Raw genomic sequence first — 27,479 nt, forward strand, 5'->3', positions numbered from 1 at the left:
TTTCACCAACTACCTTATAACAAAACAGTATCTAAACTGGACACGGATAGGCTTCCGAGGGGAGGAACCCTCACTTTCTCTGTCCAAGTACCTCTAACCTTCTTTCATGCCTCCCCTGTAAGATAGGTCTTCCTCCAAAACCACACACATCTGGAACCGTCATAATGGTTAATTTTGGGGTTGTCTCCCGAATACGCTACAACTTTTTTTTTTTTAATTTGAAGAAATCTTACATCTGTTTGCTAAATATTTAGTGGTCAAAAGTCTCCATTCCATTATTTCACCATTACTGTTCTGGGAACTAGAAATCTGACAAATAAATCCCCACAGCTATGAAGCAGCGACGCTGGACCCTGAAACCATTCGCGTCCAGAGCTTTTGCTCTTTTCAGACTAATGTCTCATTCGAGAAATTCGGCTTAGGAGAGGACACAGACACACTCAGCCCACACTCAGGCCAGACCGAAAAGAAGCGCAAAGCCAACTGGCGACTTCCGGGCGCGGACGTGGGAAGAAGGAAAAGCAGCATTTGGCCTCGGCTCCAAATCCCAACGTGGCTCAGACAAACTCAGCGGCGTCTTTTCGAACCCGAACCCGGGATTCCAGAGCGCACGCTGTCACCATGCTCCCCGAGGCCCCACTATTCCGCTACGGATCCCCAGAGGGGTCCAGTATCCCCAGCCCAGGAGGGTGGCGAGCAGCCGGAGTTCCGGAGCCTCTACGGCATCCTACCTCAACCTCTTCGTGCCCCTATGCAAACCCAGGCGAGAAAAATGAAGCGTCTGGGAGGCCTCTCAGTTGGCCCCGAGCATGTTCGACCCCTGCAGGTGCCTACTTGATTCCCTCTCGGTTCGGATGGTGAGGGATTAGGGACCCTAAGATCTAGTCTCGCAGAGAAGCCCCGCCATACTTACCTTGCAAGATGGGAAAGAGAACTAAGATCCCGGCTTCCGGTCTATAAGGAATCACGGGAGTTGTTGAGTCTCACTTCCTTCCGGAGCTGGGGCATTATGGGAAGTGTAGTTTCCCCTCCTTTGACAGTGCTACTGTGGAGAGCTAGGTGTCCTTATTAACAGGCAAAAAGCAAGGAACGTTTTGAAAATGTTTCACTTTATAGACCAATAAAATTCTCAAAATACTTCTGGAAGCCGACGTTACAACGTTTTATTTTGCTTACTAAGGACATTAGAAAAGACTTCCATTTTCAATATAAGAGAGAGAGAGAGAGAGAGACGAAAGACCAAATCTCCAAGTAAAGTGAAATCTTTCCCATGAAAAGCTAACTGGAAACCTTACACAGACATTTTCTCCGAAGTTGACTTAAAGTCCATATCCCCTAATTAGACTATAGACTATGCTCAATGGTGAGAGTCAGGGAAGCTAGAATTCAAAATGAATAAAATAGCAGTGCCTGGCTGACTAGTCGATGGAGCTTGTGACTCTTGATCTCGGGGTGGTGAGTACCAGTCCCACCCTGAATATAGAGATTACTTAAAAAGAAAATCGTAAAAGGGGCGCCTGGGTGGCTCAGTCAGTTAAGCCTCCCAGGACGGCTCAGGTCATGATCTCGCGGTTTGCAGGCTCGATCTCTCGCGGTTTGCCCCACATCTGGCTCTCTGCTGTCACCACAGAGCCCGCTTCAGATCCTTGGTCCCCCTCTCCGTACTCCTCCCCTGCTTGCGCGGTCTCTCTCTCAAATATAAATAAACATTTAAAAATAGTAATAAAACCCCTAAAAAAAAACCTTAAAAAATAAAATGAAGAAAATATATTCCTGCTCTCAAAGAACGCTCATTCAAAGGAATAACAAGTAGAAAAAATAAATAATTATAAGCTATTTCTTCCTGGAGGTTTAAGAAGGTTTTGCAAAAAGTTGGGTCTTGTGTTGGATTTGGCAGAATAAATACAAATTTAGCAGATCAAAGTGGTAATTGGAAGAATAAATGCAAGAGGTACAGAGGCATATAAGAACATAGTTGTTCATCCCTCCCACAAAAATTTCTGGCTACTTTGCACTTCATTTCTTTTCTTTTTGAAGTTTTATTTTACTTTATTTCATTTATTAAAGTGTAGTTGACACACAATGTTACATTAGTTTCCGGTTTCTTCGTTTCTAAAATGAGGGTAACAATATTACCAGCCTCACAGGGGTGTTGGGAAGATTAAATAAATTACTATGCACAAAATCACTAAGAACAGTATTTGATGCATGATAAGTGCTAGATAAATGTTAGTTCTTGTTACCATCACCCCCCCCCATCACCTCCACTGCACGCACCACTGTCATTATCATCATCATCATCAACATAGTTGTTAATGAGATCCTACTATGTGCCGAGTATTCTGCTAAAGATTATGCACCAGGGATAATAAGAGCAATATTGTGGGGGTACCTGGGTGGCTCAGTCGGTTAAACGACTGATTTCAGCTCAGGTCACGATCTCATGGCTTGTGAGTTCAAGCCCCAAGTCAGACTCTGCGCTGACAGCTCAGAGCCTGGAGCCAGCTTCAGATTCTATGTCTCCCTCTCTCTCTCCCCTCCCCTGCTTGTATTCTGTCCGTCTGTCTCTCTCTCTCAAATAAACATTAAAAAAAAAAAAAAACTGGACATGACTCATCCCCTAAGGTGGGTTCAGTTCCCCACTCCCCCTTAAAAAAAAAAAAAAAGAACAATACAATATTGTATACTACATGGTTAGAGCTGCGTTGTGTGCCTTGCTTTATTTCATGTAATCCTCTCAACAACTTACGAAGGATACTCTTATGAGGCATCTGGGGCTCAAAGAGGTTAAGTAAGTTGTTCATAACATGGATCTGATTTCAGAAATTTGGCTTTTAACCATCCTCTGTAAAGATTAAAGAGATAACTAATGAAGATGAATAAGAGAGTTCTTTGCTCATATCAGAATTAAGAATAAGAATACTCAGTACATTTGCAAAATAAACAAAATATTGTATCTTCTTTTTTTTTTAATTTTTTTTTCAACGTTTATTTATTTTTGGGACAGAGAGAGACAGAGCATGAATGGGGGAGGGGCAGAGAGAGAGGGAGACACAGAATCGGAAACAGGCTCCAGGCTCTGAGCCATCAGCCCAGAGCCCGACGCGGGGCTCGAACTCACGGACCGCGAGATCGTGACCTGGCTGAAGTCGGACGCTTAACCGACTGCGCCACCCAGGCGCCCCAAAATATTGTATCTTCTAATTTTTTACTGTATCAAAGCCCTTAAGGCAACATGTACATTTTCGTGACAACTTTTGGCTTGAATTTTTCCAGTTCTCTTTCATTTGTTTGTTACTGGTGGCTAGAGCTTTTCACCCTGATTTTCTTCGAATTAAAAAAAAAAAATTCTTTTAACGTTTCTTTATTTTTGACCGAGAGAGCATGAGAACAACAGAGGGAGAGAGAGAGGGAGACACAGAACTTGAAGCAAGCTCCAGGCCCTGAGCTGTCAGCCCAGGGCTGGACGCAGGGCTCAAAGTCACAAACCGCGAGACGGTGAAATGAGCTGAAGTCTGACGCTGAACCACCCAGGTCCCTCCCTGTCACTTTGGTTTTCTTCAGATCCAAATCACCTGCTTTGTGGCTGTGTCCTTGGGAATCATGTAGTTTTTTCTCATTCTGATTGACTGAAGATACAAGTATGGTAATCACATGTCTCTGAAGGCCTCAGAGATTTCAGCGGAAACTTTCAGACTACAGTGAATGCAGGTTGGCTATGCTTGCTGAAACATGTGATTCTAAACGTGTCTGCCTTCTGCACAAATTAAGGATTAGTGTGATCCTAATAGGCTGTGTTTTATGCCAGTTTAGGATTATTCACTGTCCAGGCCTGTAATATTCTCAAGGAAATCTTGGGCACTGCTCTTTTTTTAAGAATGGAAATGTCAGCAGTTTTATTTGTTCAGTTTCCTGAGCAAAACACCTCCCAGAAACACCTACTTCAGAAAATGTATCACAATGAATGAGTGCAGAGGTGCTCACCGGAGGTCCTTGGAAATTGGCAATCTCCGGGGCGCCTGGGTGGCTCAGGCGGTTAAGTGTCTGACTTCAGCTCAGGCTGTGATTTCGTGTTTGTGAGTTCAAGCCCTGCATTGGGCTCTGTGCTGACAGCTTGGAGCCTGCTTTGGATTCTGTGTCTCCCTCTCTCTGCCCCTCCCCAGCTTGTACTCTCTCTCTCAAAAAATAAATGTTAAAAAAAGGTTTGTTTAATTGACAATCTCAGAAACTTTTACCTAGTAAATGTACCAAAGTATTTGTTAAGTTGCCTGCCGTTGAAATAAAAACATAAATGAACCCCCTCTTGTGTTTCATTATGGTACTGCAAAATTTATTGTTCATTACTTGGGCAAAATTTTTATCAGAGGAGACATTTTTGCAGACACTAAACCATTTTAAGCCTCAGGGCAACCTCCCTGGGAAGTAGGAATGTAAGATGAAAGAGGGGCGCCTGGCTGGCTCATTCGGTGGAGCTTGTGACTCTCGATCTCAGGATCCTCAGTTCGAGTCCCACGTTGGGTGTAGAGATTATTTAAAAAAGAAAATCTTAAAAAAAAAAAGATAAAAGAACTGAAGCTCATTTACAATAAATGATTTATCGGGGGCGCCTGGGTGGCGCGGTCGGTTAAGCTTCTGACTTCAGCTCAGGTCATGAACTCACGGCTGGGGAGTCCAAGCCTTGAGTAGCTCCATCGGGCTGACAGTGCAGAACCTGCTTGGGATTCCCAATCTCTGTCTTTCCCTTCCTCTCTCCCTGCCCCTCCTCGTCTGTCTGCCCCTCCTGCACACATGTGCTTGCTCTCCCTCTCAAAATAAATAAACTTGAAACAAATAAATAAAATAAATGATTTATCCAACGTCACACAGACACATTGAACCCTACTTCTTTGTGTCACGGAAAGACAAAAAAGCAGCAGGCAGTTATGCTGCAGAGAAGGTGCTGACCTTGAAACCTGGAGCTCACTTGCTATGTGATCTTATGATAGGCTTCCTCACATGAGTTTTCTTATTTATAAAATGGGAATGGGGGCGCCTGGGTGGCGCAGTCGGTTAAGCGTCCGACTTCAGCCAGGTCACGATCTCGCGGTCCGTGAGTTCGAGCCCCGCGTCGGGCTCTGGGCTGATGGCTCAGAGCCTGGAGCCTGTTTCCGATTCTGTGTCTCCCTCTCTCTCTGCCCCTCCCCCGTTCATGCTCTGTCTCTCTCTGTCCCAAAAATAAATAAACGTTGAAAAAAAAAAGAAAAAAAAAATAAAATAAAATGGGAATGATATTGACAACATTGATAATACCTCCCTAGTAAGTGTTAATGTTGAGGTCAACATAGTGATTCACTCATTCACTCAATAGTTTTCTCATAAGAAAGTTCACGGAGGGGCCCCCCGGCTGGCTCAGTCAGCGGACCATGCCACCCTTGATCTCAGGGTTGTAAGTTTGAGCCCCACGCAGGGTGTAGAAATTACTTAAAAATAAAACCTTTTTTTTTTTTTTAAAAAAAAGATGGGGATGGGAGCCTGGGTGGCTCAGTCGGTTGAGCGTCCAACTTCAGCTCAGGTCCTGATCCCTCAGTTTGTGGATTTGAGCCCCGCGTTGGGTTCTGTGCTGACAGCTCAGAGCCTGGAGCCTGCTTCAAAAACAAACATTAAAAAATTAAAAAAAACAAAACAAAACACACGGGGCACCTGGGTAGCTCAGTCGGTTAACCCTCTGACTCTTGCTTTCAGCTCAGTTCGGCTTGTGGTTCGTGACTTCAGGTGGGGCTCTGCACTGCGGACAGGGATTCTCTCTCTCTCTCTGCCCCACCCCCTCCCTCTCTCTCAAAATAAATAAATAAGCTTTAATTTTTTTTTTAAGTTTAGTTTTTTGAGAGAGACAGAGAGCAAGTGGGGGAGGGGCAAAGGGAGTGAAGGAGACAGAGAATCCCAAGCAGGTTCCACACTATCAGCACAGAGCCCAATGTGGGGCTCGAACCCACAGACTGTGAGATCATGATCTAAGCTGAAACCAAGAGTTGGACGCTTAACCGACAGAGCCACCCAAGTGCCCCTACATTTTTTTCATGTTTATTTATTTTTGTGAGAGAGAGAGACAGAGTGCGAGTGGGGGAGGGGCAGAGAGAGAGGGAGACGCAGAATCCAAAGCAGGCTCCAAGCTCTGAGCTGTCAGCTCACAGCCCGATGTGGGGCTTGAACCCACGGACCACAAGATCATGACCAGAGCCAAAGTCTGATGCTCAACTGACTGAGCCACCCAGGTGCCCCTCTTTTTAAAAGCATTTTTGTTATTTTTTTTAGTGAAAAATTTTTAAATCAAAATGAATAAATAAACTTAAAAAAATAAGCAAGTTCATGCAACACTACTTTCGGTGCAACTCCCCACCCCTGAAACCTTAGAAATAATTTGCATGTCCATTAACACAGAAATTGACTGTAAATGTATATCCATTCTACAGAATATTATGCAGCTATGAGAAAGCACGACTTACATCTAAATGTGCGGTCCAATACAGTACCATTAGCCAAATGTGGTTATGGAGCATTGGAGATGTAGCCAGTTCAGATTAAGGTGTGCTATAAGGGTAAAATACATACTGGGCTTTGAAGGCTTAACAAGAAAAAAAGAATGTAAGCTAACTCATTAATGTTTTATATTTATTGATTATATGTTGAATGATAATATCTTGAGACATTGAGTTAAACATTTGCATGGATTTCATCTGTTTTTACTTTTTAAAAGTTTTTTATTTATTTACTTATATATTTTTAGGTAGGCTCAACACCCAAGGTGGTGCCTGAACTCATGACCCTGCGATCAAGAATCACGTGCTCTCTACCAACTGAGCCAGTCAGGCACCCCTCCTTTTACTTTTTTTAAATGTGAATACTATAGTCTTTAATATTACATATATGGCTCAGATTATATTGTATTGAATACTATGCTGGTCTAGGGATATTCATGATATATTAAGAGAAAAAGTTATGATATGTCTTTGGCATTATATATGCATATATATTCACATACTTAATATGATATACATATTATGAATCCATGAATACAGACACATATTATGAACTCATTTAAAAAATTGGTGGCTCAGTTGGTTAAGCATCCGACTTTGGCTCATATCATGATCTCATGGTTTGTGAGTTCCAGTCCCATGTCGGGCTCTGTGCTGACAGCTCAAAGCCTGGAGCCTGCTTCAGATTCTGTGTCTCCCTCTCTCTCTGCTCCTTCTCTGCTCTCACTCTGTCTGTCTTTCTATCTCTCAAAAATAAACATTAAAAGACATTTTTTAAAAATAGGGGCACCTGGGTGACTCAGTCAGTTAAGCATCTGACTTTGGCTCAGTTCATGAGCTTGAGGCTCGTGAGTTCAAGCCCTGCACCAGGTTCCAAGCTGACGGTACAGAGCCTGCTTGGAATTCTCTCTCCCTGTCTCTCTCTGCCCCTCCCCTGCTTTCATGCTCTCTCTCTCAAAATGAGTAAAACTTAAAAAAAATAAATAAAATAGAAACAAATCCCTATATGTTATGTATGTGAGTGTAGGTGTGGGATATATGTGTGTGTGTTTGTATAGGGATAGAGAAAAGTGGAAGTGTAATACCAAATTATTAACACTGGTGGGGGTGGAGTAGGGAATATATATACATTGAGGAGCAGGGAAAACTATTTTTATTTGGCTTGTTGTAAGGAATTTGTGTTGCTTTTGTAGTTGAAAAAGAAACAGGGGCGCCAAGTCGGTTGGTCGTCCGACTTCGGCTCAGGTCATGATCTTGCAGTCTGTGAGTTTGAGCCCCACGTTGGGCTCTGTGCTGACAGCTCGGATCCTGGAGCCTGCTTTGGATTCTGTGTCTCCCTCTCTCTCTGCCCCTCCCCTGCTCATGCTCGGTCTCTCTCTGTCTCAAAAATACATAACAACGTTAAAAAATATATTTTTTTTAAAAAAGAGAAAGAGGGGCGCCTGGGTGGCGCAGTCGGTTAAGCGTCTGACTTCGGCCAGGTCACGATCTCGCAGTCCGGGAGTTTGAGCCCCGCGTCGGGCTCTGGGCTGATGGCTCAGAGCCTGGAGCCTGTTTCCGATTCTGTGTCTCCCTCTCTCTCTGCCCCTCCCCCGTTCATGCTCTGTCTCTCTCTGTCCCAAAAATAAATAAACGTTGAAAAAAAAATTAAAAAAAAAAAAAAGAGAAAGAAATAAAAATAAAGTATCTCTAAATGAGTACTTTTCTTTTTTAAAAGTTTATTTATTTGTTTTTGAGAGTTAAAGCACGAGGGGGTGAGGGGCAGAAAGAGAGGGAGAGATGGAGAGAGAGAGTATACCAAGCAGGCTCCACACTGTCAGGGTGGAGCCCGATCGGGGCTCAAACTCACAAACCATGAGCAAAAGTCAGACACTTAACCGACTGAGCCAGCCAGGTGCCCCAGATATTTCTTTTTAATTTTTCCTAAGTGAATATTTCTTTTCTATTTAAATTTTCCGTTTAAAATTTATTTATTTATTTTGAGAGAGACAGAGCACAAGTAGAGGAGGGGCAGAGGGAGGGAGAGAGAGAATCCCAAAGTGGGCCCGAACCCGGGAAACCATGAGATCATTACCTGAGCCGAAACCAAGAGTCGGATGCTCAACTGACCGAGCCACCCAGGCACCCCTAAATGAACATTTCTTAAGCCTGTTCTAAGCCAGGCACTGTAATAGGCTCTGGGCATATCAAAAGGAAGAAGGGGACTCCTGGCTCACTCAGTTTTTGTGAAACATGCAACTCTTGATCTCAGGGTTAGGAGTTCAAGCCCCATATTGGGCATGGAGCCTACTTAAAAAAATAAAATAAAATAAAGATGAAGAAGACAAAGACTTTGTTCTAAAAGGAACTCATAGTCCAGGGGAAGAGACAGAAGAATCAACCAACAATGATGTTAAACTGTGTTAAGGGCCTATAGAGGGATGAATAGGCAGCCCCCATAGGGGAGGAGGGGGGTCTCTATTTTATACTCAGGAAGTGGTTTTGGGGAGTGTGCAAAGAATGTTTCTTGGAGAAGCTGATTGAATGAGAGTTGAATTTTGTCTGATGCTTAGTTTTCCAGATGGAGATGGGTTTAAAGGGTGTTTCAGAGAGAAGGAACTAAATTTAGGAAGACAGGATGCAAGAAACAGCAAGAGGCCTTTGGAAACTGCCAGATTATGTGAGGGAGTGGGAGTAAATGGAGCTGAACAGGTAGGCATGGTTCATATTTAGAAGGGCCTGATGTGCTAATGGAAGGTTTTCATTCCTAGTGCTAAAGTCTTTGAACTCCCTCATAACACAGAATGACATGATTAGATTTGTATTCCTGAAAGAACATTCCAGCTGCAGGGTGTCCAGAATATAGGGAAGACTGGGGAAGCAATGGTTTCTGCATTCCAAGAGCTTACAGTTTACTTTGGAAAAGAGACAAATGATAACCGTATTTGTCAAGTACTTATTCGACTGGCACTAAGTACTTTATAAAAAACAAATCTTTAATGCTTCACCACCTACCTATGTTGTTCCCTCCATTTTACAGAGAAGGAAACCGAGACACGGAGAAGTCAAGTGACTTACTTATGGACACCCAGGCAGGAAGGTTGAGCTTTGGAATCAAGAATTTAACCCCCATATGACACTGTATCTTAGCTTTATAGTGGACTGTGTTCAGTTCTAAGCTAGGATAGGTGTCTTGGGGACCATCTGACCTGGACTGGGAGAATCAGGTAAGTCTTCCCATCCCAGAGGAGATGACTTCTAGTCTGAGATCTGAGGAGTAGACTAGAGTTAATGAGGAATGAGGCCAGAAAGAACCCTCTAGGAAGAGAGAGCAGATTGTTTAAAGGCCCCGTGAGCTGGGAAAGAACATGGTATATTGAGGAGAGCCAAAAGTCACTCAGCAAGCCTGGGTCATAGAGTGGTGGGAAGAAGGGTTGGTGAAAAAAGCAGGGACCAGACTAGGTAGGTTAAAAATTTTTGTGACTTCATCCTAGAAGCAGTGAATAGCCATTGAGGTACTCAATGTAGGGAGTGACTAGTTTTGCATTTTAGATTACTCTGGCTATTATCCAAAGGATGGGTTGGAAAGAGCAAATCTGCAGGCCTAAGATCAGCTAGAGTGTTGTTCGAGTCATCTAGGAGGCCAGGACTTAGGGGGTCTGGAAAGAAACAGGTTGGACAACTGCTTGTTGAAGGCCTATGACCTAAATTAAACTGACTTATATTAAAGACAAATTTTATAAGGATTTTTTTTCCATATCACCAAGGCTGAAACAGTCAGAACACTATAAAAGAGTTCTCTGTATAGAAATGGGGAGGGGAACATTGGGAGGAAACAAGATTTTGAAGCTACATAGATGTGGGTTTGAATTCTGACTCTGCCACTTACTACATCTGTGACCTTTTATGAGTCATAAGGGCCACCATCAGGTAAAAGCTCTACCCTCTCATTCTGGTCTGAGCCACCATCATCTCTAGCCTGGAATATTACAGTATGGTAGTATTCTGAACTAGTCTGTTTCCAGACTTGCCCTCTTGATCTGATTCTAACAGAGTACCCTTACTTTATTACTTTTACTTTTTTTTTTTAAAGTTTATTCATTTTTGAGAGACAGATAGAGACAGAGCATGAGTGGGGGAGTGGCAAAGAGAGAGGGAGACACAGAATCTGAAGCAGGCTCCAGGCTCGGAGCTGTCAGCACAGAGCCCGCCATGGGGCTTAAACCCACAAACCACGAGATCATGACCTGAGCCAAAGTCAGACGCTTAACCAGCTGAGCCACCCAGGCACCCCTATTTACTTTCATTTTTAAAACAGGGATTATAGTCCTTCTCTATTGAAAAATCTTTCAACGACTCTCCATTTTACTGTTCATTTAATAGCCTGTAGGACCCGAGATCATTTCTATCTTGTTCTCACCTCATCTCCTACTGCTCCCTCTTCACCCCTCGCACCTCCTTCTGTGCCCCAGCCAGAGACCTCTTCATAGTTTTTGGAATATAGGAGGCAGCCTGTTGCCTCAGGGATTTTGCACTTGCCTCTCCCTATGCTTGAAATGCTATTCGCCTGAATTATTCCCACTGACTGCTCCAGGATCAGATCTTTTGCTCAAGTTGTCATCCTCAGTGAAGACTTACCTAACTATCCTATTTAAAACGATAATATAAAGGGGTATGGAGAAAAGACAAGAAAGGAAGATGGAAGTACAGTATTGTCTTGAGTATTTTAGCAGAGATCGTCTTTCCAGTTCACCACTGTATCCCCATAGTTTAAAACTATGGACGCCCAGACAGAAAATATTCAACAAATGTTTAACTATAACGATAATCCAGCTAACAATTACAAAGCACTTATTAAATAGGCCAGGGTGAGTCCTAAGCATTTTGCATATTTAATCTTCACGATAATCCTACGAAGAGAATACAATTATAGTACTACCTTCATTTTATGAAATGGAGAAAAGTGAAGCTCAGAGACTCAACAACTGAGGCTCAGCAACTTTCCTAAGGTTACACAGCTAAGAAGTGGAGTGGCGATTTGTGGAACGAAATGAATGAAACTCGGTTTGGCAGTCAGTGCAGGGAAGTGACACGGTGGGAGCGGATGCAACCGGTTCGTGGGAGTGAGCCCCGCAGTGAGGACGCCACGCGCACCTTGCAGCCCAGGTCCAAAGGAGGGTGAAGGGATTTCGGGAATTGAGTCGCGGCGGCTCCATCGAGCCTATGAACCGCTATTACCAGCCGCTGCTCAGTCCCGGGCGCCCTGGGAGCAGGAAGTGGTGGCGGGCGTCGCGCGGGGTGACGTCACGGCGGCGCCGGCGGCGATAGGCGGGGGAGGAGGAGGAGGAGCGAACCGGGTTTGGGGGGCGGCTGCACAGTCTCCGGGATCCCCAGGCCTGGAGGGGGGTCTGCGCGCGGCCGGCTGGCTCTGCCCCCCGTCCGGTCCCGAGCGGGCCTCCCTCGGGCCAGCCCGATGTGACCGGGCCCAGCGGAACCTGAGTAAGGAGCGGGTCCGTCGCGGAGCCGGAGGGCGGGAGGAACATGACATCGCGGAGGTGAGGAGCCCCGAGGGCCCGGCCCGGGCCTCGGCCCGGCCCCCGCCGCTTTCGATCAGCCCCGCCCGGGAGGGGGCGCCCCGGCCGGGGTTCGGACTCCCGCCGGGGGTCGTGGGGGCAGGCTCTCTCCCAACTTCTAGTCCTCCCTGGGCCGGGGGGCCCGGCGCCACCGTGCCCCCACCTCTCGGGTCCCCATTCATTTCCTGCCTCCCCGAGTTCCGGCTCCCGCAGCCCTGGGGATGCCCGTCAGGACGGGGGCAGGTAGAGCCGCCCGGGGAACCGCGGACGCCAGCGGCCCGGCTCAGCGCCGCATTCCTGACCCATTGCCTCATGAGAATTGCCTCATGGTGATTCCGAAATAACCCCGCTCACTTGGGGAGGCTCCTCGGCCCGGGACGCGGGAGGGGAGAGGAGGGAGTTGCGCGGGGCCAGGCCCCCGACTGTCGAGCCGCTCTGGGTCACTGCCTCTCGCGCGCGTTTGGGGGCTTCACTCAGGAACTTGACCCCTTTTTGTGGCTCTTTGCACCTCCTTTCTCCCCCACGCCTCACGTGCCAGAAATGGAAAAACTGACTGTATCTGCTGCTATTAGAAGTATTTCCTTCCTCCGCGGTCTTCGCTTTGGGAGATGGGAGGGAAGGGAGCTGTATCTGTAGTTAATCCTTAACCACAACCTTAAAAGTCAGGTAACGTTAATCCCTCCCGTTTTACGGGTGTGGAAACTGAGGCTTAGAAGTTACATGCTAGTAAATGACAGGATTTGCACCTAAGAGTCAGGAGGATTAGTGAATTAATGAGATCCTTTGAAAGTTCAGAGTAATAATACGACTAATAGCTAACATTTATTTAGTTGTTACTGTAAACCAAATACATTTAATCCTGACTATAACCCTATGAGAAGAGGAATTATTTCTCTTATTATTATCATTACTATTATCCTGGTTTTAAAGATGAGTAAACTGATTTTCAGAAGTTAGGCAACTTGCCTGAGGTCACTCAACCAATAAGTAAGTGGTGGAGCCAGAATCTCTTCTATTAATCACCATGTTGCTATTATTATTTTGTAACTATTGTTAATCATTTGTGAGCCTTATTTTGTTGGTAAACTGTAGTGTGACTTACTGTTTTCAGATAATGGTCCTTTTATTTTGTATTGCCACTCTTTATTACGATTCACACATAAGACCCATTGTTTGATCTTTTCCTTTATTGTCTTGTAATGATCACTGTCTTAGACATTTGAAAACTGTGTCAAGCTGTTGGGGTTATTTGAATGAGAGAACTTTCAAAATATTAGGAATGTCTTCTCGAAATACACCTGCACATTTTTCATTCGTGGAAGGAAAAGAGGGAGAGAAAAGAAAACCATAAACTCTTAGGAAGTGAGTGACTTGAACAGGTCTCTTGGCAAGTGCTTACAGATCTGGGTAATATGTAACTGCATTTCAACAGAACAGTGTATAGCCTCAAATGTTCTAATTCTTTAGGGAGCTTTTAAATAAAACAGTTGTCTATTCTTTAATCTGTCAAATAGCCATTGAACCTTTTGTTCCTTGTGTCTGCTCTTCCAGACAAGTAAGGATCTGCTTCTTTAGGAGACAAAAAGACTGGGGGTTGGGAGTGGGGAAGGGGCCGGGTGGTAATAGACCCTACATTGTCCAGCTTGTTAGCGTAGAAGCAGGGAAGTGCTATAGCCAAAGCAGCAAGTGGAGAGATCATTCCTTTTCTCTGGCCCCCATCTATTATCGAGAAGAAACGTGTGCCACCTAAAAAGTCAGATTGGGAATTATTTATCATTTTTTCAGGCTGTAGGTCGCTTTTATTATTTTTAACCAGCTTTATTAAGGTATAAGTGACACGCAATAAGTTGCGTACATTTAAGTGTACAATTTGATGTTTTGACGTGCATACGCTCCTGAAACCATCACCACAGTGAGGGTAATGAACGTATCCATCATCCCTTGTGATGTTTCCTTGTGTCCTTTTTAATCCCTTCCTTGTCAAGTGACCGCTGTTCTTCTTTCTGTCGGGACACATTAGTTTGTACTTCCTAGAATTTTATATAAATGGAACTTTATGTCTGGTTTCTTATGCTCAGCATAATTATGTGGAGATTCATGTTGTAGCACGCATCAAAAGTTCATTTCTCTTTATTGCTCGGTAACACTCCATTGTGTGGGTGTCTTACTGTTTGCTTATCCATCCACCTGTTGATGGACCATTTGGGTCGTTCTGGAGTTTGGCTCTCACAAACAAAGCTGCTGTGAATGTACAAGAGGTATTTAACAAAATACCTGTTGGGGTGGGGGGAATGGCTGGATCATACAGTAGATGTATAGTTCACTTTTTTCAGAAATTGCTAAACTGTTAACGTTCCCACCAGTAGCATATGAGAGTTACAGTTACCCCACATCTCTGTCAACACTTGGTATGGTCAGTTTTTAAATTTTAACCATTTTAGTGGGTGTATCCTGGTATCTCATTGTAGTTCTAATTAGTATTTTTCTTGGTGACTAATACTAATTAGAACATTGATCATCTTTTCATGTGCTGTTTTTGCCATCTGTATATCTTCCTTGGTGACGTGTCTAATCAGCCCATCTATTTTCCTCCATATTTATTTAGTTGTTTTTTTGAATTGAGATTCAAGAATTCTTTATTCTGGGGTGTCTGAGTGGCTCAGTCGGTTGAGCGTCCAACTTCAGCTCAGGTCATGATCTCACAGTCCATGAGTTCGAGCCCCGCGTCGGGCTCTGTGCTGACAGTTCAGAGCCTGGAGCCTGTTTCAGATTCTGTGTCTCCCTCTCTCTCTGCCCCTCTCCTGCTCACACACTCTCTCTCTCTCTCAAAAATAAATAAACATTAAAAAAATTAAAAAAAAGAATTCTTTATTCTGGATACAAGTTCTTTATCAGAATTGCAAGTATTTTCTTTTAGTTTGTGGCTTGTCTTTTCATTTTTTACCAGTCTCTTTTGAAGAGCAGAGGTTTTTAATTTTGATGAAGTCCAGTTTATAATTTTTTTTTAATGGATCATGCTGAGGAAGCTTTGCTTAACCCAAGGCCTCAAATGTTTTTTAAAAGGCTTTAGGTTTATGATCCACTTTGAGTTAATTTTTGTATATTGTGAGGTGTGGAGGCATTGTGTGTGTGTGTGTGTGTGTGTTTGTATACATTTTGCGTATGGATGTCCAGTGGTTCTAGTGCTATTTGTTCAAAAGACTGCCTTTCTCGAATTCACACCTTTGTTGAAAATCTGTTGTCCATTTATGTGTGGATCTGTTTCTGGACTCCATTCTATGTTATTGATCTAGTCGTCTGTCCTTATGCCAATACCACAGTCTTGACTATTGTGGTTTTGTTATAAGGTTTGAAATCAGCGTTAGTCTTCCAGCTTTGTTGTTCTTTTTAAAATTATTATTTTTTTTAAAAATTTTTTTTCAACGTTTTTTAATTTATTTTTGGGATAGAGAGAGACAGAGCATGAATGGGGGAGGGGCAGAGAGAGAGGGAGACACAGAATCTGAAACAGGCTTCAGGCTCCGAGCCATCAGCCCAGAGCCTGACGCGGGGCTCGAACTCACGGACCGCGAGATCCTGACCTGGCTGAAGTCGGACGCTTAACCGACTGCGCCACCCAGGCGCCCCTCAAATTATTTTTAACCTCAGTATTAATTCAGTCAACAAGTAGTTATTGAACCAGGCCAGATAAAGCCGGAAGACTGGCAAAGATGCTATTCTTTTGGTCGAGAGAGAGAAAAGAAACATATGAATGAATATCACAATTTCGGGTAGTAAAAACTGCCGGGAGGAATAAAAAACAACAAAGGGGGATAATGTAGTTAGTTTGATGAGTTTAGGAATTATCTTTCTGAGGCGATGATCGTATGAGTTGATTTCTGAATGACCAATACTATTCTCAATTTTGTTTTGCTTGCTTAATTTAAATCAAAATAATTCTTTGTGGTGTGTTTAGGATTTAGATTTTGTATACATTCGGTAATTAAAATGTAAGTATATTCAGTATACTGATATTTCTCAACATCACAGGTAGGGAAATGAAGGCAGTGAATAATGAAATGACTCCCTCCTCCCCCCATAATTTAGTGGTCGTAGTACCGAATTTAGCTTTCGAGGTTGCTTGTGTGCCTGATTTCTGCCTTGTTCAGCTGACAAAACTGTCTGTATTCTCCAAGCCCTCTTTCAGCATATGGCACATCCTTTACATTTGCTTTTTCGTTTTTCTGAAAGATAGTGTACAATGACTTGAGCCGAGAGGAGCTACATAGGAGCAGAAAATGTAGCTCCTTCTCATACTCCAGGCTTTTGGTTTATCTGTTGCAGGTCAAGTACATTTTGTCCCAGGCTCTCCCTGGTGGCCATGTTTGTTTATCTCCCGTGGGAGTAAATAAACTTGTCTTGCTGAAAAATGACAGTTCTGTGCCTTTCCAATTGCGACTGGGATGTCTTTATTAGTGCTGTGTCCCTGTGTAAGCTCAGGGTTTTGACCAGAGCTGCTCAAAAGCAGGGGCCACCGCTAAGATTACTTACCCTTCTTGTACATGGTCAGTGTGGAGCCTGTTGGAGAGTCGCACAAGATCCTGAAAAAGCAGAGCCAGCTCATGCTTGTGATTGTTACTAGCGGGCCATAGTGGACTTTGTTAGGCAGCCGCCGAACAATAGGATACTGTGGTTATTCCTCTTTCCCTTTGGGACTCGGACAGCCCTTGCCATCCAGTGCTGACGTTTCTGAGGCAAGGCAAATACTGCCTTACCTTTAAGGAAAGGCAAATACTGATGCTCTGTAGGAGTTGTGTACTGCAGCCAAGGCTTTAAGACCCCGAACTGGATTCAAACTCCCTAAATTGCAGCTCGGTTCACGACTGAGTTTTGGAGCGTTGTGTGCGTTTCGTAAACTTGCGTGTGCTGCGGTCCTTGACAACGCTGAAACGTGGATGGTACTATTCATGTTTGCAAGGAGCATTGAATTCAGAGAGGTAGACAGACTTGTGTGCCGATGTCAAATGGGTTTGCTAAAGCTAGTATTAAACTGAAATAGAAATTTATTCGTATAGAATATTCTGTTTAGAATACATATGTTCTCATATGCTGATATACACATATATATATGCTGTAGGTCTGCCTATACTAAATACATACATATATATGTACAAACACACACACACACACACACACAGACATATAATATGTTTATTGTAAAGATAATGCATTCTAGATTCCAGTCTTTATCATCCCATCGAACCATTCTATTGAAATGTTGATCCACTCACTCAAGAACTATTGTGAGATGACTATGTGCCAGGCGCTGTGCTAGGCCCTGGGTGGGTGTTTGGGCATTGGGAAACAGCAAGTATGCAAGTGTTGAGGTGGGGAAGTTCTTGGAGCACTTTAAGAGCAAAAGGGAGACTGGGGAGGTAGGTGGGGACTGGACCACATAGGAACTTGTAAAGTCTTCAAATGTCATGTGGACCATGGAGAGGAGTTTGGATTGTATTTTAAGAGCAGTGCAAAGCCATAGAAGGATGTGATCAGGGGAGTGGCATGAGCTGGTCAGTTTAAAAATATCCTTCTGGCTAGTGTGAAGGAAGGGTTGTAGGAGACACGAGTGGACTCAGGGAGAGCAGACGAGTGAGAGAGAGGCTTTGAACTAGGGTAGCAACCATTTGTAGAAAGACTTGGAGGCAGTTTGCTTTTATTGCCTTGTCATCAGAGCCATGATGCTGACCAGTGAAATTCCATGAGAAGATATTATAAAGACAGAGCTATCCACGATTCACTACCATTAAAAAGCTGCCTTAACAACTTTTTTTCTAGCTTCTGTTACTTAGAATGCTGGTCCCTATTGACTGCCCTTTCTTCATGACTTATCCTTTTCCTACAGGATATTAAAATTTAATTAGAAAAGAGGAATATTCTTGTAATCTGCAGGAAGTACCAAACTATAAACTTTCTCCCCAAGGACAAAGATAATGATTTTTTTTTTTTTTTTTTTTTTTTTTTGGAGCAGCTGGTACAAAAGATATACCCAGTGTCACTTTATATTTAGTCAAGAAACTGAAATTAGACTTTGGATCCCTAGTTTACTCTTCTTAGCATGGCAGTCTTGAGAATAAGTTCCTGAAATTATCGGCCTGCTTGACTGTTGCCCCACACCCCTGGGGGAAGAGGGTGCATAGATAAAACAAAAAATTCAGCATCATTGTATTTTCTTTTTGGTTCGTCAGCATTTCTTTTTTTTTTTTTTTTTTTTAAACTCACTTGACATAAATAAGTTCCTAGCCTCAGAGAGTGAAGGCTTTGTAGAATATGTGTTCACTAACGGGGGGTGGGGGGGTTAGATTTCTGGTGTGATTTCCCAGAAAATCGTGTGGGTTTGTAAACTCTCCTGCAGGCAGGGATTCTGTCTTTTGTTTCTTGAGGCTCACTCAGTCTCATGTGTTTTAGGCATTTTGTTTTTAGACACTGGTTTGTGGCTCTTTTTTCACAAGTGGTGGTGGTGGTGTGTGTATATGTGCACACACATACACGCTCTCAGCTCTTTCTAAGGGATGGGTGGTCCCTATCTAGAACACGTATGACCTGAGATCCTTAGTAAATAATAACGCCAGAAGATGGCCAGTTAGAAGGGATCGTCAGGGGCTGGCAGGTGTGCAGGTGTTAGAATGAGCAAAAGGGGGACACTCTTCCTTCCCTCTCTCCTTCCCATGTGACTTTTTCTCTATCCCCCTTTTCCCCATGTATTTTATCCTCCCCCCCAAATTCGGTCAACAGCCATTCATCAAATGCCTACTATATACAAGGGAGGATTGGACATTTATCTGTTTCATCTCATCTTGTCTGGACCCATGATATTAATCACCTTGTTGATTAACTCAAATGGAGTTATAGTAATTTGCCTCCTGTAGTACAGATGCATTTGCATTACCTTTTTTTTTTTTTTTTTTGGTAGACTAAACTCTGCCATTTACATCCACACCAGGTGGAAGATGGGGCCAGGCGTAGAGATGTGTGGCCTTAGTACCTAATAGTTCAAGTATTTATAATCCTTGAGGACAGCCCTGTAATACTAATTTTATTAATTCTACTGTTTGTCTTTACTCTCATTAAGAACTAAGGGATTGAGTGAACTCTAACTTCTCCTTATTTGTGATAAGCATGCTGCACATCCCAGAATTGTCAGTGGTTGGACACAAATATTAAATATAAGTGGGAAAAAGTTTTCAGTGATTACCAGTGCTTTTCGGAAAAAACAGCTCAGGAAAAAGAGTTTAAAATATATCAAAGCTCAAGTAGATAGGGTATGGACTAGCACTTTTAATTTCTAATTATATGCTATTTGAAATAATGTAGGGACAGCCCTTGAACCTTGAAGTTAAGTTTATTAAAAGGCAGTGCAACATAAATGATATATACGTCAACAGGGCCTGTTGTGATACTGACATAATTATGCATGAGTTGAATCTTTCCTGCTATGTTCCACCAGTAATAATAATGATAACAAAGGTGATAGCCAATGTGTATTAAGCTCTTGCTGTGTCCAGCCTTTGTGCTAAATGCTAGTTACCGAGTTTCCTCTGTAAACGTCACCCTCCTCTGTTGACTCTTAATAACATGATAGGCATACTTGTAAGTTGTAAATGAAATAATGGTTTATTTAATAAAGGGGTAAAGAGACCACCATCCAACGGCCGTATCTCCTGTTGCCAGTCTACCTGATGGGTCGGGTGGTGTTTACCAGGCTTCACCTTCAGCAGCAGAAGTCACTTTTGTAATGTCTTTTGCGTCCTCAGCATCAGCAGGTTACTCTGTAAGCATTATTCCTGTAGAATATGCAAAGGTGAGAACATGCGGTTACAATAGGACAATGTGTGGGTTTAGATCCTGCTGTTAGAAATTTTTAGAAATAAGTAGCCAAAGGTAATGGTTAAAAGTTTGATTTCTGGAGTTTCAGAATTGGCACATGGCATTCAATAAATGTAGCAGTAATTTTAATCAGCCATGACGGATGAAAGCAAATACTGTGTTGCTTTGTCCTTGCTATCAGGGCTAGTTCACAATTGCTGAAGAAAGGTATGTGTGATAAACGTGGAGAGATCTTTATTTTACAATTTGTAAGTTCTTATTTAAATATGTAATATTTTTGGTAGTAAAACAATAAATCTGTCTTCTTTCTGTCCCCAGACTCTACCTCCATGTGAATTCTCCTCTCTGTCTTACTTATTTTCTTCTCTCTGTCACCCCTTTTTTGGGACCTAGTACAGCCAGCTTCGGGGGTGTAGGCATGGATAACTTACTGGTGATGTAAGTCATGCTGGTGACTGTAGCAAATGGATATTTCAGAAGAATTCTAAAGAATTTTTATTTACTTGGGATTCATTTCAAACTTAGAGAAAAGTTACAAGAATAAGAATAGTACAAAGAATACACATATAGATGGCATACCATTTACCCAGACTCAGCACTGTTAACTTTTCATCCCATTTGCTTTATATTCTGTGTGTGTAAATACACGTATATAATATTTTATAATCTTGCCCCAAACATTTGAGGGTAAATTACATATATCATAGTCCTTTACCCTTAAATACTTCAGTGCATACTTTCTTTAAAAAAAATTTTTTTTTAACGTTTATATATTATTGAGAGACAGAGAGAGACAGAGCACGAGCAGGGGAGGGGCTGAGAGATGGGGATACACAGAATCCGAAGCAGGCTCCAGGCTCTGAGCTGTCAGTACAGAGCCTGTCGCGGGGCTTGAACTCACAAACCGCGAGATCATGACCTGAGCCGAAGTCAGACACTTAACCGACGGAGCCACCCAGGCGCCCCTTTTTAAAAATATTTTTAATGTTTATTCATTTTTTGAGAGACAGAGCATGAATGGGGGAGGGGCAGAGAGAGAGGGAGACGCAGAATCTGAAGCAGGTCCAGGCTCTAAGCTGTCAGCACAGAGCCCGACACGGGGCTCGAACCCACCAACTGTGAGATCATGACCTGAGGAGAAGTGGGATGTTTAACTGACTGAGCCACCCAGGCGCCCCTTCAGTGCATATTTTCTAAGAATAAAGTTATCCTTGGGGCGCCTTGGTGATTCAGTCGGTTAAGTGTCTGACATCGGCTCAGGTCACGAAACTCAGGTTCGGATTCTGTGTCTCCCTCTCTCTCTCCCCCCCCCCCTCCCCTGTTCATACTCTCTCTCTCCCTCAAAATAAACATTAAGAATAAAGTTATCATTTAAAAATTTTTAAGTGTATTTATTTTGAGAGAGAGAAAGAGAGAGCGTGAGCACACATGTGCGGGGGAGGGGCAGAGAGAGAGAGGGAGAGAGAGAATCCCAAGCAGGCTCCACACTGTCAGTGCACAGCCCGACATGAAGCTCCATCGTGAACGATGAGATCATGACCTGAGCCAAAATTAAGAGTTACGCACTTACCCACTGAGCCATCCGGGCACCCCTTTTTAATTTTTAACTGTAGTAATTTTACCATTGATAATAATCCTTTTGTCTAACCTGTTATATTGTAGCTGTGCCAGTTGACCCAATAATGTCCTTTATAGATTTTTTTCCCTCTTCTAGTATAGGATCCAGTTGTATTTAGCTGTTAGATCTCTTAAATCTGGAATACTTCTATAGCCTTTTGTCTTTTTTTTTTTTTTAAGTTTATTTATTTGTTAATTTTTAAGAGAGAGAGACAGAGGGTATGAGGGAGGGAGAGGCAGAGAGGGAGGGAGAGAGAGAGAGAGAATCCCATGCAGGTTCTGCACTGCCAGCACAGAGCCTGATTCAGGGCTTGAACTCACAACCTGTGAGATCATGACCTGACCCGAAATCAAGAGTCTGATTGATGCTTAACTAACTGAGCCACCTGGGTGCCCCATACAGCCTTTGTCTTTTATGCTAGTGATTTTTGGGAAAAATACATCTCTTCCTTCCCCTTTTAAAATAGAAGATTTCTCATTTTGGATTTGTCTGATATTTCATCATTATTAGATATTAGCCTGAGTACTATGTCAGTGATAACTGTGTCCTTCTTGGGATATCATATCTGGAAGTACACAATGTCCACTGATGACGTTGGTCATCATCAGTGATCACCTGGTTAAGAGTTTGTGCATTTTCTCCTTGTATAAAATATTTTCTCTCCTGTAACTAATTAGCAATTGATGAGGAGACAGTGTGAAACCATGCCTGCCTGTATCCTGCCCCCCTCGGGTTTCTCCCTATATTTAGCATCCATTGATGATTGTTTGCATATACAATCTTTACTGTGATGCTTGCTAATTGCATACCAGAAACATTTAAAGTTATGCTTTAACTTTTTACAAGCAGTAGCTTTTTAAAAACAAATGTTTTTTTTACACATTTTGAAATATTTCTTTCCAAATTAAAGTGCAAGATGGGGAAACATAAACTTGTGCCTTATCCTGACCTTTTTCAATCCAAATAATTAGGAAGGGAAAGAAAATTTAGTATTTTACATTTTTTTCATGCTATGATGGCTGGGCTTATTTCATGTTTAGAAAAATGCAACTCATGGGCGCCTAGGTGGCCCAGTCGGTTAAACGTCCGACTTCGACTCTGGTCATGATCTTGTGGCTCTTGAGTTTGAGCCCTGCATCTGGCTCTGTGCTGACAGCTCAGAGCCTGGAGCCTGCTTCCGATTCTGTGTCTCCCTTTCTGTCTCCCCCTCCCCTGCTTGTATTCTGTCTCTGTCTCTCTCTCCGAAAGTGGGGGGGGGGGGGAAGGAAAGAAAAATGCAACTCATATTAGTGAGTAAAAATACATTTCTTTCAAGGGTTTTTTTTTTTTGATATTTCTTTATTTATTTTTTGTGGATTTATTGAAGGGAAAAACAAATCCAGAACATAGGTGTGATTTAAAAAAAAATACATTTAATATAAAAAAAATTATATTTTCTTTTGACTCCTACTAAATTAAACAAAGCTTAAAACTAAACAGTTGATATTCTGTCCACCACAGCCTTGGTAGAATGGTTGCCAAACTTTGTAGAGATGTTTATGACTTTGGTTCTTTCCCTCTAATGTCCCGGTTAAATGTAAAATTTCATTGCTTTAAATGGGATCTGTTTATAGGGCTACCCAATGTGGTCTGCTTTAGCTTGTAGTCCCGTAGAAAGAACCCTGAGCAGCTGTGTTGTTTTTTGTTTTTTTTTTTTTAATGTGTATATATTACCATGGCTATGAACACCTGCACGTTTACAGGTGAGGGGCCCAGAGAACAAAGCTGTGTGAAGTGCTGTATAGGTGCCAGAGAGGTAACAGAGACGAAGAGAAGTAGACTGAGTGTTCTTTCCCCACTGATGTTAACTTAGTTAAAGTATCAAAACGTAGTGTTTTCAAATGCATGAGGGGGCTTTAATAAGTTTCTGTCTTACGCGCTGGGGCTGTGGACGTTTGCTTTGGAAATTCTTATTAAAATTGCCATAGTGTACAGATTGGGGAAGATAAACTCCTTAGTACTACAAATTGGCTAAGAATTGATTGCTAGAAATAATCATCTTTTTCTTCAAATAAAAGAGTTGGTGGGGCAGGTCTGAGAAGAGCCTTTGCCATCTGACATTTGCGTCTCTTCTGACAACCTCTTGTGACACCACCTATGACCTGTGTCTGTGGGGGAACTGTGGATGTGGGAGAGCAGTGACAGTCTCCCCCCATCGCATGGCTGCTCTCATCCTTCCCTTCTAGCCACAGATATTTGAGGAATCCTGTGTGAGCCCCTTTGCTTGGAGCCAGAGGTACACATTACACATTGGTGCTGAAACAGACAGGCTCTCTCCCCCTTGTGAGCTGCCAGTCCAGCCTTTAACCTGGTGGTTGGAGGAACTCGTGCATAGATTTCATGTTGATATCACTTAGGTGCTGTGAGGAGGTAGGATGGGAGCATCTGACCGTGGAGAAAAGCAGGCTTGACCACATGGGGAAAACGAAGTCACCAGAGCAAGAGAGGTTGGGGCCACACCTTGCAGGGTCCTGTGAAATTCTGTTCTTTTATGGTGAGAATTTTATTCTGACTAAAAAGTAAATTCCTAGTTCCAAAGGTGAAACTCTAAGGGCTGCTTCTGTGCTAAGCATTTTATGTCTTATTTTTATCTCACAACAGTGCTGTGAATTAAGTTGTTCTAAGTATAGTGAGCAACCCAGAAATCATAAAGGAAAAATCTGATACATTTCACCATGCCACGATGAATTTCTGTGGAAAAAGAATACCACAGGGTGAAAAGTGCAAAAGCTAAGATGAATATTTGCCACACATATAATAAAGGATCATTTTCTGGTTGTGTCACGAGCTCCTTCCTATGACGGAGGGAAAAAAATGCGAGAGAAAACGAGCTGTGACCAACTGACAATTCATACAAAAGGAAGAAAAAGAGACTTTGAAAATACGAAAAAGTGCTTAGTCTCACCCAGAAATGCAAACTAGAATGGTATTTTTTCCCCATGAATCAGAGCAACAAAGATGAAAAAATCTGGTAACATATGCAGTATTGGCAAAAGTGAGAGAAAACAGGGCCTTTCACACTCAGTTTATGGGAGTCGAAACTGGTACCTTCTTTTGAGTGCAGTTGGGGAGATTTGTCAAAGTGAAAGGCAAACTCTTGCCAAAGCAGTTTTCTAAAAATGTGATTTGGAGATGTACTTGAAAAAGTGTATAATGGTGATTGTAACGGATATGTTCTGTTGCATTATTTGTAATAACGAAACCTAACCTAGGCGTGAGGTAAATATCCTATACTGGCGATTAAATTCTGGGCGGTATATTCATACGATGGAATATCATGTAGCTGTTAAAAAGAATGCACTGCTACAGAACGATCTTCAAGTTGTAGTAGGTGAAAAAAAATTGGGGTATAGATCAGGAGGATGCCGTGCGTGTGTGCGTTTGCACACATGCGCATGTTACTATGCCCATTTTATAGATGAGTTAACAGTGAGATGAAATAACTAGCCCGCGGCCACATGCAGCTGGGATGTGAACCAGGGCAGTCTAGCTGCAGCCCGTGTTCCTACCTAGAAGGCTTTGCCACCCCATGCCAGTGATTCCCAGCCTTTTCAACCCGGGGGGGGGGGGGGGGGGTCCTCTTTTTCTTTTTCTTAAGCATAAACCTAATATTCTGAAAAAAATTGTTTCCAAACCTGCGTTTATTGTATAATAATTGGTTTTCCCTTTTTTCTTCCTTTTTTTTTTAAGAAGGCAGCATTATGCCTTCTGAAAAAAATTGTTTCCAAATCTGTATTTATTATATAGTAATTGTTTTTTTCTTTCTTTCTTTCTTTCTTTCTTTCTTTCTTTCTTTCTTTCTTTCTTTCTTTCTTTCTTTTCTTTCTTTCTTCTTTCTTTCTTTCTTTCTTTCTTTCTTTCTTTCTTTCTTTCTTTCTTTCTTTCTGGTAGAAGGCAGCATTATGCCACTCTGCTTCAGACTACCACACCAAGTACCATAATTGTTTTGCAGCCACAAACAAAAGGCATTTGACATTTTAATTACTTTATGTAGGTAGACAAATTGAGGGGTGATGTAAGATTTCCATTATATGTTTTGAAAAATTACAAATATCTGGAAGCCCTCTGATAGATAGTACTTTTTGATAGGACTGTGGGGACTCAGGTGGGAACCAAGGATCAAAGAAGCTGGGCAAGATTAAAAAAAAAAATTCGGGGCGGTTAGGTGTCCAGCTTCGGCTCAGGTCAGGATCTCACGGTTCGTGGGTTCAGGCCCCGCATTAGGCTCTGTGCTGATAGCTCAGAGCCTGGAGCCTGCTTTGGATTCTGTGTCTCCCTCTCTCTCTGCTCCTCTCCCACTCATGCTCCATCTCTCTCTGTCTCTCAAAGATAAATAAACATTAAAAAAATTTTAAAAAATTGGGTAGTTTAGGTAATCATACTGAATGCAAAATATGGGATGCCAGCTGATAGGTATACAAATTAAGGTTGAGCTCTTCCTGGATGAAATTCTATCTTGATCTTCTGATAGGCTCTCAGAGAGAGTGAAAAGCAAACTAATATTTTTTCCTTTTGTTCTGAGCCCTGTGATTTTTTTCCTAGGCCAATGAGAATGATGTTTAGATTCCCCTAAAAACACTAGTGAGATGGTACAGGAAAAATTAAAAATAAAACAAATTTCCATTCATGTAAACAGGAATGTTGATAGACTATGTGTGCGTTCTTGCCTCTTGTGATTATTTCTTGTCAGAACAATCTTATATTTATTATTATGATTGTCAGTAATATCTAACGTTATGTACTTAGTGTGCCCCCACACTCAGGTAACTAAGCATCTTAAATTCCACATGTACCATCTCTAACACTAATTTTCTTTCCCTACCCTTTCCATATCTCCAACCCTCGAGTTGACTAGACTCCAAACCTAGGAGTCATTCTTCTTCCTACCTTCCTTCCTTCCTTCCTTCCTTCCTTCCTTCCTTCCTTCCTTTCTTCTTTTTCTTTCTTTCTTTCTTTCTTTCTTTCTTTCTTTCTTTCTTTCTTTCTTTCTTTCCTTCCTTCCTTCCTTCCTTCCTTCCTTCCTTCCTTCCTTCCTTCCTTCCTTCCTTCTTTCCCATCCCGTGTGTAATCCCTGAGGGAATCCTGTTGGCTACCCTTAAGATATTCCTAGTTGGACTATTTATCACTCCTCCCACTGCTGCCACCTTGGTCCTTGGTCCTATCATTTCTTGTCCGGATTATTTATCACAGTAGCTTTCTTAACTGACTTGGGTGCTATCCCTGCACAGTAGTTTGAAAGGCGATTTAGAAATATAAGTCAGATCATGTTGCTCCTCTGCCTAAAACCCTCCAGTCCTTTCCCATCTTACAGAAAATAAAGGCTGATGTTTTTACAGGGTCTCCGAGTCCCTGCATCTTCTGGCTTTTCGTGACCTCACTGGCCTCATGTACTTGTCTGTCCCTTGCCTGTTCTGCTGCAGCCACACTGGCCTCTTGCACACATGTCAAATACGGTCCTCCCCTGTGCCCTTGATCTTGCTCCTCCCCTTGCCTAGCGTGCTCCTCTCCCACATATGGGCATGTGCTGCCTTGCTTCTTCTAGGTCTTGTTAAATGTTACCTTGTCGCTGGGGCTCCCCATGTATCCTGTATAAGTAGCATCCCCCTTGGGGCACCTGGGTGGCTCAGTTGGTTGGGTATCTGACTCTCGATTTTAAGCCAGATCATGGTCTTGCGGTTCATGGGTTTGAGGCCTGTGTTGGGCGCATGCATGCTCGCTCTCTCTCTCTCTCTCTCTCTCTCTCTCTCTCAAAAATAAACATTAAAAAAAGTATCTCCCTCATCCTCTATTCCCCTCTCGCTGCCTCTTGTAGCAGTTTTACCGTCTGACATCTTATGTATTTACTTTTATTTTTTTAGTTTTTGGTTTTTATCTCCTCCATTATAAAGAAAC

The 27,479-nt window shown here is 42.7% G+C and overlaps 1 protein-coding gene across 2 annotated transcripts in view; it reads left to right on the forward strand.

Annotated features, from left to right (window-relative positions):
* The first annotated feature begins 11,819 nt into the window (after positions 1 to 11,819).
* The window catches only part of PTPN11 (protein tyrosine phosphatase non-receptor type 11), an 80,392-nt gene continuing 64,732 nt past the window's right edge, over positions 11,820 to 27,479 (forward strand). For both annotated transcript variants that reach the window (XM_086681736.1, XM_025933483.2), the window contains exon 1: positions 11,820 to 12,049. In XM_086681736.1, the coding sequence (XP_086537862.1) occupies positions 12,036 to 12,049 (14 nt within the window). In that variant the 5' untranslated portion in view covers positions 11,820 to 12,035. The remainder of the gene's footprint in view (positions 12,050 to 27,479) is intronic.

This window comes from Puma concolor, chromosome D3 (genome assembly GCF_028749965.1).
Source record: "Puma concolor isolate L17-30 chromosome D3, mPumCon1.1.hap2, whole genome shotgun sequence".
NCBI classification, from domain to species: domain Eukaryota; kingdom Metazoa; phylum Chordata; class Mammalia; order Carnivora; family Felidae; genus Puma; species Puma concolor.